Source organism: Camelus dromedarius, chromosome 6, assembly GCF_036321535.1.
Source record: "Camelus dromedarius isolate mCamDro1 chromosome 6, mCamDro1.pat, whole genome shotgun sequence".
Classification (NCBI taxonomy): domain Eukaryota; kingdom Metazoa; phylum Chordata; class Mammalia; order Artiodactyla; family Camelidae; genus Camelus; species Camelus dromedarius.
In genome coordinates, this window is record NC_087441.1 from 42,554,787 (window position 1) to 42,568,519 (window position 13,733).

General features: G+C 40.4%; 1 protein-coding gene across 6 annotated transcripts in view; it reads left to right on the plus strand.

Moving 5' to 3' along the window:
• The window catches only part of LAMA4 (laminin subunit alpha 4), a 163,952-nt gene that overhangs the window by 142,945 nt on the left and 7,274 nt on the right, over positions 1–13,733 (plus strand). For all 6 annotated transcript variants that reach the window (XM_064486762.1, XM_064486758.1, XM_064486759.1 and 3 more), the window contains 4 exons: positions 8,968–9,155; positions 10,381–10,570; positions 11,334–11,489; positions 12,759–12,918. In XM_064486762.1, coding sequence (XP_064342832.1) covers positions 8,968–9,155; positions 10,381–10,570; positions 11,334–11,489; positions 12,759–12,918 — 694 coding nt within the window. The remainder of the gene's footprint in view (positions 1–8,967; positions 9,156–10,380; positions 10,571–11,333; positions 11,490–12,758; positions 12,919–13,733) is intronic.

Consider the following 13,733-nt stretch of genomic DNA (forward strand, 5'->3'; position numbering starts at 1 on the left):
CTTAAGGAGTATCAGTTATCTAGTTCTCCTGGAGACGGATGCTCTTAACTATTTTATCGAGAGGTCTTTGTGTCTTCGCCCTGTTTCGTGAACTCAGCTTGCTGTTTCCAGAGGCCCTCTGTTGGCGCCCTCCTCTGTGCTGCTGTCAGCTAGCAGATCGCGCCCCCTCCTAACACTGGGTCAGGAGCTGAGCTCTTACCTGGTGGGCAGGCGGGTCACTCCCCATCCCGATGCCGCAGTCAGATGCTGCACTTGGGGGGAGGTAGGTGGGCGGATCGCACCCTCTCCCAGCACTGAGGTCAGGTGCTGCATTCCTGCCAGGAAGGGGGGTGGCCGCCCACCCTCTCCCAGTGCCAGTTGCTCCACTGCTCTGTGCAGCTGCCTGCTGTGCCTCAGGTCAGCGCTCCAAAGGTGGGCTAGGGGAAGACCACAGAATGGCCCCTCCCCTGCTCTGTCCCAAATCTCAGCTCCTTGTTTGTCTTGGCGGCGCAAGTTCTCTAAGGTGCCAGGGAAGAAAGATCCTATCTGCCTCGGGCTGTAAACAAGTTTCAGTCCTGCCCAGGAGGTTGTGGAGCCCCCGGCTGTGGACTCAGGCCTCAGCCCCACCCCGCCTGGGCGCTGTGCACAGGAGGAGATGACAGCTGTGGCTGAGCCCCACCTCTCTTCTTACGAGATGCGCCAGTAATGGCGGCACAGGTCTGAGTTAGACAAAGGCGACGGCGCCCATCGCCCCAGGGCACACCAGCTGTGTTGCTTTGCTTTTTTTTGCAATTTATGGGGGACTGAGGTCATTCTGCTCTGTATCCCCTCCAAGCCACGGCACGCAGTCCCCTGCAGTCCCCGGGGCTGCCTCAGTGCAGCCGCCCCAGTCCTCTGCCCGGCTTGGGCAGCCTGTCCCGGCCCCCAGCTGCCGGCTCACATCTCAGGCTGGGTGTCGCAGAGACCCTTTGTGCCCGTTTAACTCAGTTCTGTCGGTCAAGGGGTGCTTGGGGTAGATCTGAGCCTTGGAGCCTCCCCTTCCGTCCTGCTGGCCTCTCCATTGGAGGAGGAGGATCCAACGAACGAGTGCCAGTCCTCCTTTGCCGCTCCCTCCCTGCGGGATCAATCTCACACTACTTTGCTTTTTCTTCTTTCTCTTTTCCTTTTCTCCTACTAGATTTTTGGCGTCTTTGTCTTTTGAAGAGGGCAATGTTCTGTCGGAGTTCTGCAGGTGCTCTGGTTGGCTGACTAGGTCCGTAGATGTGAGTTTTGGTGTATTTGTGGGACAGAGTGAGCTACAAGCGTCCTTCTACTCCGCCATCTTGCTTCTCTTCCCCAAAATCTTGAGTCAAGTTGCATTCACTGACGACTATTCTTTCTCATTCATTTACTCTTAGCATGTATAGTATTTGCCTTCATTACAAATGAAAGTCTTAATTCCTTCTCATTCTTTCAGTCTAACCGTCCCTACTCCTTCCTGGTCCAATGTTAACAATGCACTCAGATACCAGTACTCCCATCCTGATCCAAGCCATCATCATTTCCCAATAATCTGAATTACTGTAATAGCCTCTTAACAGGCCTCCCGGCTTCTACCTTGTTCACCAAAAGTATATTCTCAGCACAACAACCAGATCCTTATAAATATCCCATATCATGTTACTCCTCTACTCAAAGTGGTCCCCCACTGCACTCAGAGTAAATACTGAAGTCACTACAATGTCATTAAAAGCCCTATATATTCCAGGCCTCTTTCCCTCACTCGCTCTTCTCCTCCCACTGGTCTCCTGGCTGGTTCTAAAGCAGGCCACATGCACTCCTGCCTTAAGATCCTCACTTGAGCTTTCCTTTTACCTGGACCACTCTTCCCCAAATGTCTGCATGGACAACTCCTCCTGCATCGTAGTTAATGGCGCACATTCTCAGGATGTATGATAAAAGAGGTAGAGGTAGGCTGCTATGACAGCAGAGCTAACCGGTGTACAGGGAAATTGAAAATAGGACTTGTATTCATTGCCCAACTCTTACCTGCTCATTGAGGCTGACCTTAACCCCGATTTTATTTAATTTATTTTTTTAATTGAAGTATAGTTGCTGTACAATGCTATATGTTACAGATGTACAATATAATGATTCACAAATTTTAAAGGTTATACTTCCTTTTTAGTTATTATAAAATATTGGCTATAGTCCCCATTTATACTCCCTTTTTAGTTATTATAAAATACTAGCTACAGTCCCTGTGTTGTACAATAATACATCCTTAAGCCTATTTTACACCCAATAGTTGTACCTCCCATTCCCCAATCCCTATCTTGCCCCTTCCCTTTTCCATCTCCCCATTGGTAACCACCAATTTGTTCTCTATATCTAAGTCTGCTTTTTTTGTTATATTCACTAATCTGTTGTATTTCTTAGATTCCACATATAAGTGATATTATTCAGTATTTGTCTTTCTTTGTCTGACTTAGCATAATGCCCTCCAAGTCCATCCATGTTGCTGCAAATGGCAAACTGTCATTCTTTTTTATGGCTGTGTAGTATTCCAGTGTGTGTGTGTGTGTGTGTGTGTGTGTGTGTGTGTGTGTGTGTGTGTGTGTGTGTGTACACCACACCTTCTTTATCCATTCATCTGTTGATGAACACTTAGGTTGCTTCCATAACTTGGCTATTGTAAATAATTCTGCTATGAATATTGAGATGCATGTACCTTCCCCAATTAGTGTTTTTGGGTTTTTTGGATATATACCCAGGAGTGGACTTACTGGGTCATATGGTAGTTCTATTTTTAGTTTTTTGAGAAACCTCTGTACTATTTTCCACAGTGGCTATACCAATTTACATTCCCACCCAAGGTGTACAAGAGTTCCCTCTTCTCCATATCCTTGCCAGTATTTGTTGTTTGTGTTCTTTTTGATGACAGCCATTCTGACAGGTGTGAGGTGATATCTCATTGTCATTTTGATTTGCATTTCCCTGATGATTAGAGAGATTGAGCATCTTTTCATATGCCTATTGGCCATCTGCATATCCTCTTTGGAAAGATGTCTGTTCAGTTCCTCTGCCCATTTTTTAATCAGGTTGGTTTTTTTTTTTTTTTGATGTTAAACCGTATGAGCTGTTTATGTATCTTAGCTCCTATTTTATACCCCAGACCACCTCCTGCCTTCCACCAGTACTACCAACCTCCTTTACCTTTTCCTAGCTGTTCTTTTTTCCATAGCACTTATCACGTTTAAATATATAGACTTTATTTATTATGGGTATTATTTATTGTCTGTTTCCTCTGCTAGAATGCAAGCTTCTTTGTTTTGTTCACTGATGTATTCTAAGAGTTTAGAACAATGTATATAATAGGTATGCAGTAAATATTTAGCTCTCTGCATCATAGGGTTGTTATAAGGATTAAATGAGTTGATGAATGAAATGCTCTTAGCACAGTGCTTGGCATAGAATATTCACTGTTAAATCTTTATAAAGCCTTGTGAGTATTTCTGGAGGATTGATTCTTAAAAGTGGAATTGCTTGGCTTAGTGAATATATATTTTCAATATTAAAGCAATACTAATTTATACTCTCACAAACAGCATTTGAAAGACTCTATTGGAGGAGGGTATAGCTCAGTGGCAGAGTGCATGCCTAGCAGGCACGAGGTCCTAGGTTCAATCCCTAGTACCTCTATTAAAGGTAGATAAATACAAACCTAATTACCTCCCCCCAAAATTTAAAAAAAAAATGATAAAATTTTTTTTAAAAAGAAAAAATCAGTTGTCCCTCACAGTTGCTAACACTGGATATGGCCAAATTTTTATGATTTAGCCAATCTAATGGACAAATATAGCATCTCACTGTGATTTTAATTTGCATTTCCCTGAATGCTAGTGAAGCTGAGAATCTTTTCAAGGGAAGATCTGATTTCCTTCCAAGGCAGGCTTCTGAACCATCAGCAAGAGGGCAGCATCCCCACTAGCTCCTCACTTTTGATCATTCTCACTGACCATTCTTTCTTGAATACTTCCCTGTTTATTTCAGCTTATGTGGACCACTTTTTAGAATCTCCATGAAGCTTCTTTGTTCACACATAATTTGTTTACCAATGTTAATAAAATAATTTTGTTCATGTGTAACCAAAACTCAGTAGTTTCTCAGGATCCCTTCCTAAGTTTCACATGGAAGACTTTTTAAAACCATTCAGGCAGAGAGATAATTTCATTGATTTTTATGAAGGATTTTGCTAGAGGATACTATGAAGGATTTTTCAGAGTAGACTGAAATTCTGATGGAATCTTACTGTCATCTTCATTTATTCATGGTAAAATTTATACTTGAGTGCTGATCAGTGGATCATAGGCAGCAGGTTAACATCTTAGGCTCATAATGAAAATCAACCTTCTAAAGCAAATACAGTTTATCCATTTAAATGAATACAGATTTCTATATGAATCTATCAAGTGTAGTTTCCTAACAGACATTCACAGTCTCAGGGTTACAATCAACAGCCCCTGGAACTGTTAGCACAAACTAAAAAATTTTAGAAAACCTCTTAGCCTTTTTGGTAAAAAGGCTTAGAAATGCAACTTTGTAATAAGAAGATACAGAATCACTATAGATTTCACTTACATATTTTGGTAATTAGAATGTCAGTGTTTGCTAATCTCTTGTATTTACTCATGTCTCAATAGCTTCTTAAATAGCTACAAAGAAAAACTTCTGACCTTTAGTTTAAATTTTTATCAATGCTGAATTATAGCAATTTGAACTTATAATAATTTATTTTTACAGTAGCATTTATTATAATTCATTTAACCATTAATAGTCTTTCAGTTGTTTCCAGTTTTCTCCCTTTTATGGGTGAAAATCATTATACATTAATATTTGATCATATTGCTGATTCATCTTTAGGATATAGTCCTAGAGGATCAAAGCAAATTACTTTCCAAAAAGGTAGCATCAAGTGATATTCTCCCATGAGTATATGAGAATACCTGTCTTACCACCTATGTTCCAACCTGAAAATTTTTCATAATTTTTATGTTTATGAATTTATTTGGGAAAGTAGTTTCTTATTTGGTATTTAATGTGATAATGAACATTTGATACATTGTAACAGACACCATTCTAGAATATCTAGCCAATCACTCCCTTCTCTGAGAACTGATTCCTTGCCCACCAGGCAGGCCTCATATTTTAGGTATGTGACCTCATCTGCCTGGATATAGATGATTGGACCAGGGCAAATGATGTGAACTAAGCCGGACTTTCAAGTTCTCTTCCTTGGATACTTAGAACCCAGAGTCTAAGCCAGTCCTTGAATAGGAAACATGTAAACCTAAGAGCTCTATGTTAATCATGCACAGAGAAAGAAAGCTGTTTCATAGAAAGAGAAAAAAGGCAGAAAGCTGTTCTGCAGAGAAAAAAATGAAAGCAAACACTCTTTGAAAAACAAAGCTAAGATACCAGAAACATCCAGAAAAGGAGTCCCTTGATTCTTCCCAGCCTTCCAATTTCTGATTCTTGCCCCTGGTAGGACCTCACTGTATTATCTTCTCTTGGATTGTGGAAGATACTCCTGTATCCTTATAACATATAACACATTACCCTCTTTGTCTTTAGTAGCTCAGTCTGGCTGTAATCTGAAACAAAAGAACCTTGCTAAATTGAAATTGGTACCACCAGTTGGTTTGCAACTAACAGACCCTCAGAGAAAAAAAAAATTACAGTGGTAAAATCAAAGTCTAGTGGGGTTCAGTGGGAATCCCCACACACATACCCATTTTAGTATAGTAAACCGAGTCTCTGTGTTATATGGTAGCAAAGTAATTGATTAAATTATAACTTTTCATTCTTGTTGTCATTCAGAGCATATATTCACAGAGGATTTAGAGTATTTGGTTGCCATATGTAAATTTTATTAATTTTTGCAGCAGACAAGAGACAGGTCCTAGTCCGTATATTCCCACATTGAAGCAGAGAAAGGCAGGGCTGGTAAATTGAGACTCGTGGTCCAACAAGCCATACTTTGCTGAGCCCCTGTAGTCTAACTCACTGTTGCTCTCCTCTCACAGCTAAATGGATGCACTAGTTGAGAAAAAGTGAGAGCCTCTCCATAGGAATGGAGAGAATGAGGAACAGCCAGAGTTGGGGAAAGTCCCCTAACCCCACCAATCTCTCACCCCCATCCTCCAGGCCACATGCAAAGCATTTCCAGCTTTGTCCCTCAATGAGACAAAGGTGATCACATCTCCCGTTATAAGGCCTGTTACTCCACTAACGTTGGAATACAGTGTGGAGTCAGCGGAAATTTCCTAAGATATGTTAAAGGAAAAGAGTCTCCCCAAATCCCCACTCCAACCCATTCTGCCCATCCATAAAGCTATGGCCATTATTTATAGGTGAGAGCCTGGGCCAAAAACACATTGGTGACTGGGTGTATTTCTTCCATTCAGGAGAGAAACCTTACTTCTGTAGCAACGAATCAGGTTCTAGTCCTGACAGCTATGTGAGGAAGGGAAGAAGCGATGGTAGAACCAGGTGGACTTTTGTTTAGAATGAGTGAGTCTCTGCGCACCACTTCACTTTCTCCAGTCTAACCACCAGTGAGAGAGTCTCCACTGCCAGAACCCGACTGTGGGAGCCGCTGCCCTGAGAGCAGAGCCCTGGCAGAGCTGGTCTGCCCTCTGCCCACTGTACTTGGATTTGGAGGGTAATTCTTGTATTTGCCTGGAACACTGATTTTTATGGAGGTCTTATCTTTTGCCCGTATGAGATTAAAGTTTATTATCAATCTGTATTATTATCTTCTGGAAATTCCACACTGCTTTGTTCTGCTAGTAAAAACCCTCCTAGATTTTCAGGACTACTGTGGATTTATTTTTATGTGTATAGTTCTTCGGACACTTCGGTGAGAATTAGGGAAGGAGAAAATTAAGTATGTGTGTTCATTCAATAATCCTGAACAAGAAATTGTCCTCTCCCCTCTAATTCTGTATCTCATCCTGACTCCTGCTGTGTTCTCCAGCTCTCCCTACCTCCAAGTATTTCCTCTCTCTCTGCCCTAGCATTGTGGCAAGCTTTCTTCCTAAGTGGGTCAGAGCAGGGCACTCCCTGCTTTTCAAAATTGTATGGCTCCTCATCACCTAAAAAATAAACCCCATCCTCTACCAAATCATCTAAGGTCCTTTCTGTCTGGCAACAACCTGTCTTCCAGTTTGCTGTGCAGAAACCTACTCCTCCAAATCAGTTTTCAGTTTCTTAAAAAACAAGAATCATTTCTCACTCAACTTTCTATTCCCCACCACACATTGCCCATAGAAGGCACGCAGAAACACTGATTTCTTCCCCCTTCACTCCTACCTACTAAGTGCTCAATAAAATTTGCTTCAGTCAATGAGCAAATGACTGAATGCTCAGATTTACTTGCACTTACTTTTGCTTCAGAAATTGATTAAATAACCATTAAATATTAGTCTTTAGTTTCACAACTCTAAATTTTAAAATGAGTAATACAATTTTAAGAGCACAAGATAATTTTTAAAAATCCTTCTGTATCCTGTCACATAAAAGTTTGCTACAGATCTTATCACCAAAAATATTCTTAAATATTTTGAAGATGTTCCTAAGGGTGTGAACTTTTTATACGTCATGTGTAAATAATATGTATAGTAAAGTGATATTGTTGCCTATGGTATGAGGAACTTATTAGTTGATTGAGTCTCTGAAGGTTATTTTATTGCCAACTTTTTCATTTTTTACCATTGGTTAAGATGTGCATTTAATTTCAATGGCAGAGCACTTATCTCTAGAGCTTCAGTTCGACTCTGCTTTACTGTCACAGACTAGAATTTCGGGTTTGTTAACATCTTCTGTTGTTGTTTGTTGCTGCTGTTACTGCTGCAGCCACTGCTAATGTTTGCCAGTGGTGGTGTTAGCCGGTAGTGAGACCCCCAAATTAGGAGGCCCATCAAAATATGGGTCCTTGCCTACTGGCTGAAAAGAATTCACAGCTGAGGCAGAGGGACAGAGTGAAACTGCTTTTATTTCTCAAAAAAAGGAAAACGAAGGAAAGAAAGTGCTAGAACAGGAAGAAGGAAAGAAAATCACTCCAGAGAGGAAGAGGTGCCCGAGTGGCCAGTAGAGAAAACTCCTGCCCAGGTCTGGCCACGCGGACTTTTATGAGAGACTTCTGCCATCAAGTCCTCCTTCCGGGTGTGATAGAGCCAATCAGTCCTTGTTTGAGTTTTTCAGTCCTTATGTGGGCTTTTCCGGTTGTTGTCATGGCAATCGTCAACTGTCATGGCCCTGGTGGGTGTGTCATTTAGTGTGTTAATACATTACAGTGAGTGTATAATGAGGCTCAAAGTCCACTGGAAGTCAAATCCCTCACCCTCTTGGACTCTGTGGTTTCTAACCAGTTCTTGTTTCTTCTCAGTAGCTGCCTCCTGAGACTTAGATAATAGTAATCGGTTTCTAGTCGAGGGAGGGGCAGGTGTATGATCCTGGGGGCAGCAGCCTTGGTAACAAGAAGGAAAGTTGCTTTTAACCAGAATGGCTACGATCTGGTGGACCCAGCATCCCCCCCAAAAAACCATCTCCTAAGATTCTGTTCAGCCAAGTTTTAAAGGGAAATGGGGGAGTAATCTCAGTTAATCGTTGAGATACGTGGTCAGAGGCACTGCCGTTCCCCAAAGCCTGGAGACTAGCCTTAATCAACTGCACGAGACCACTCTTCTAAGATTTAGGGAGGCCTGGAGGCTTCAGCTTTTCTATAAATAAGAGGCACGGGTGGGTGGGAGCTTCACAGGGTCCTGCTCCCTTTCAGTGGCAGAGGGTGGGAAGAGAGAGGCCTAATACTTCATGAATGGAAAATGCACAAATACTATCCTCTTAATTTATTATTATTATTATTAGTGATTAAGAAAATCAAAAATGAATTTTTGCTACTAATATATCAGTTTTATCACTTACATGATTCATTTCGTATTCTGATAGGGAGAGAAAAGTAAAGATGCTCCTTCATGGGATCCTGCTGGCCTGAAATTCCTAGAGAGGAATGTTCCAAGAGATTCTCATTGCCACCTTTCCAGCAGCCCTAGAGCAATAGAGCATGCCTACCAGTATGGAGGAACAGCCAACAGCCGCCAAGAATTTGAACACTTAAAAGGAGATTTTGGTGAAAAGTAAAGTAACACACTATCCTTTCAGAAATTTAATGCCGTGGCTGGGCTTCATCCTTCTTTGCCATATGTCATCTTTTCTCTGTAATCTTTCTGTGCCACCTTAATTGTATTCTTTTATCATCAAAGCAAATACTAAGTAGTACATGATTCATACTGTCCAATAAATAATGGTCTCTGTGACTTTCTTGCCAAAAGTAAGGTGCATAAAACAGCATTCTCCTAGGAGTTTGCTGTATTTTATCAAAAAGAAAAGACAAAGAAAGGAAGATGGGGTAGGTTTCAAATGAATGACTCATCATATAACCTTGCTGTCATCTTCCCTCCCCCATACAAATTGCTTTCAGATTGTGGTAAGTGGGAATGTATCTGAACTGCTGGAAGGTTAATAAGGAAAGACAGTGAAAATACAAGTGTGCTTATAGCTCTACTGGCCCTCAAGTTATCTCTAAAGTCTGTCTATCACCTCTTCCTGGTATTTCGCAAATCTCCAGATTACTTAGTATTATTGAAGATTTCTTTTTAAAGTGTTAGAACCCCAGCATTCTTACATAGGTCTTACATAGCTCTTTCAAACATTTACACAGGCAGGCCATTCAAAAAGAAACCCCTAACACCTTCTGATTTGCTATTTACCTCATAGGCAGAAGCAGTATTTTGTGTTCTCCAGGAAAAATTTAGAATTAATCAAACTGGAAATTAGCCTAATAAATGTATCTTATCTGTGACCTGGAGCTAAATTGCTAGAAATTTTTATTTAATTTCTACACATTGTAGTTGTGTTTAGCATGTGATATCCATTGATTAATTTCTACTAGGAGAAAATTGAATCTGTATTTTAGATAGTACACAAATCATATTTTTCTATGCAAACTGATATATGCATATTAATTACTTACTCGTATTTTGTCCACATGAAACTTTCTTAACGTAAAGATTTTTACTAAACTAACTGCAACCATATTTTCAAAGCAAGACATGATACGATCCTTAACTGAAACAACACTTTCATAAACATGGGATGTATCTCTGTTGTATGAGAAAGTAGAGAACTAGCAGTGCTTACCCAATATTCACTAATAATACTAAGGGAGAATTACAAGTAATGGTGCTTGGGATTAGATAGGATGGCTACTTATTTATTTTTCCTCACACTCTTTTGCTTGGGAAGTTAGAGATCACCCTCAGCCTCATTTGAGGTAGTAAGCTTTTTCTTCTCATTTACCAGATCTCAGTTTTCCATTCGTCTGAAAACACGCTCCTCCCATGGGATGATTTTCTATGTCTCAGATCAAGAAGAGAATGACTTCATGACTCTATTCTTAGCCCACGGCCGCTTGGTTTTCATGTTTAATGTTGGCCATAAGAAACTGAAGATTAGAAGCCAAGAGAAATACAATGATGGATTGTGGCATGATGTAAGTTGAAGGCAGAGAATATTATTACCAGCAAATGTCCACCATTGTCAAATGAACTAATACCACACTAATGGTTTCTCCAGAAACATCCATTTAAAAAATTCTGTTACTATATGTTCAGAGTTCAATTTCAAAAACTTTAATTCATTATAAAAATGTTGAAGCATATTATCTTAAGAGATACAGTCTGAGTATTTTTTTTGACAGATCAGCTTTTTCTAGTGCAATTATTTTAAACAAATGATCAATGGCCAGCATGAACTGGTTTGGTTTATAAGGACTTTTCACTTGACTGAATCTTTTTCCCCATTGCCTATAATGTCTAAATTTTCAATGATTGCTGCATGTCTTTTATGGACTAAAGTATGGAATGTACAAAGAATAAATCTGTTAAGAAGACAGAATATAACAGAGAGAACTGCCTAAATATTGAAGCAAATCAGTGTGTATGTAATGAAAAGAGTATGCAATGTCAGCTGCATTACAATTAATTGTGATAAATTTAGGAGAGAGGGCATGTGGGCTGGCCAGCTGGGGAGAGCTTCATAGAGAACTCTGCTGAATACAAGCTGTATTCAGAACTTTAAGTCTGTAACTTTAAATCAAGCTTTAAAGAGACAAACTCTTGACCTTCAGAGAAAGGACCACTTTTTAAAAAACTTCTGTAACATTGCTATAGCAAAGTTAGGAGGAGAGGCAACACAACCTTCCCCCTAATTTGGGGATGTACTAGAGATGCACTATTTTTGTTCTCTCCATCCAGGTGATATTTATTCGGGAAAAGAGCAGCGGCCGACTGATAATTGATGGTCTTCGAGTCCTAGAAGAAAGTCTTCCTCCTACTGGAGCTGCCTGGAAAATCAAGGGTCCTATTTATTTGGGAGGTGTGGCTCCTGGAAGGGCTGCGAAAAATGTCCAGGTAAACCAGGAGTGATCAAGTAGAGCCACTGACCTTTAGAGCTGGAAGATCATTTAATCCAGTCCTCATTTTACAATTAGAAAACTGGCAAAAGTAAAATGTTAAAACTGGCAAAAGCAAAAAGTAGTTTGACTGGAGATGGGATATCAAAATGAGTATTGTCCTGCAGTTGTCTGTCTGCCCTGTGGCATTCCAAAGCCCAGAGCGATCTTTTGATTGATTCTAAGGAGGGGTGAAATGAAAAACATTTCAGAGGTATAAACTGTCATGAAAAGTTACATATCAAGGAGATACTCATTTGTTCAGCAGGTACCCATACTTCTAGTGTGAAAACAAAAGCCCCCAAAAGAAAGCATGTCTTTCCATTACATATTATTGAGTGGAAAAAAAAAGACTTTCAGGCTATTATGTAAACTATGATCTCATTTTCATTTCTTACACATACGCACAATTTGTAAATGTGCAAGGAAAAAATATGGTTACCCCTGGGGAGAAGTGAGGATATAGTTTTTAAAAAAAAGTTCTTTTTGTAATTTAAAAGTTTAAAATATTGTACCTTTAAAAAATACTTAGCAATAAAGGAATGCATCAAAGGACTAAATTTATCTTAACGTAGATATAGATTTGACTTTAACACAAAGAATTAATATACTTCTAAGACCCACTAATATATGTGAATAAAGCAAAAAAGAGGAAAATATTCTTGTTTAATGAGATTTTAGGTAAGAAGCCTCAATTCCATGATAAGCTCTTTAAAAGAAAGATTTCCAAAGCAGTATGAAATCAGTTGTCCAAAGTGGCCCATGCTGCACGTCCTGTGGTATGATAAATGCTCAGCCACAAAACAGCTAATGAAGCAAGCTTTCTGCTGTTCATTTAACCATGGTAGACTTAACAGTTAAGAACTTTGCTAGCCCTCATCAGCATTAGGTGAAGTAGGGCACAGCTGTCATTCTAGAAGAAAAATAAACTAGGACGTTTCTAATACTACATTGGAAAACCACAGCTGCAATTTATCTTGTGATGAAAAATGTAAACATTTTCATAACTTAATTACTGAAGGTTGACATCATCAAATACAAAATTCCAGCTTCAGAAAAATAGTTAAAAACAACTACCTGGGAAACTGTTGATCATTCAGACAGCTAAGATAATTAAAACGAGAAATTACTTGATTTCTCTCAGGACTCAAATCCCTTCATTTTGTTTCCCTTTGGTGCATCTGTGGGTGTTGAGAAATGGATTTTAAGAAATGTCTTCTTCTCTCAGATAAACTCAGTCTACAGTTTCAGTGGCTGTCTCAGCAGTCTCCAGCTCAATGGGGCCTCCATCACCTCCGCTTCTCAGACATTCAGTGTGACTCCTTGTTTTGAAGGTCCAATGGAAGCAGGAACATACTTTTCAACAGAAGGAGGATATGTGGTCCTAGGTAACAATTACATATGTTAAAACATGAATCATGAAATACTGCTTTCCTGGAGGTGGCCAACAGGGATATTAGGCCCAAAGTTAAAAACCACAGTGCCAAACTTACTCAGCCCTAGAACGTGCCCTCTTTCCATAAGGACCACCTTTCTCCCCTTCCACCACTCCAAACTAGATACCGGTACCATGCCCACCCGTTTGCTTTCCCAGCTAGAGCTTCTCCACAGCTGCCAAGCCTCTGGATGCAGATCACCTTGGCCACTTCAGAATCTCCTATGCTGTGCTATGGTCTAATCTGTGTTGGCTCTTGGCCACCTCACTCTCTAAGTCTTTCTCTGCTCCCTCTAAGCGTCACCCATTGTCCCTACTAAGGGAAGTTCCACTTCCGCCCCTTGCCAGCAATGCCAGCAGACAGCACTATTTCTGAATTTTTATTCTCCTCAAGTATTACTCTCTCACTCACTCAACAAAAATTTTATTGTATACCTCTGGTATGATAGTCCCTATGCCAGGGAAATCCTAACAGACTCCACACAGTCACCATCCAGTCCATTCCAGCAGCATTGTATAGAGCAACCATTTATGAGGAAGGCAGCAGGATAGGTGCTGGGAAGGAAGATGGGAGAAGGGTACAAAACCACTGCTCCCTGCCCTCAACATCCCCTGAATAAAGACATTACAGTGTAGCCAAGTACACCTTCTTATACCACCCCCATGCCCAGCAGAATAACCAGAGGCTGTGTTTCCTCTCTTTGTCTAGCTAATGATTTTACTTTCCTTTCTCCTTCTTTGTCCCAACTAAAATACCTACAGGCACAT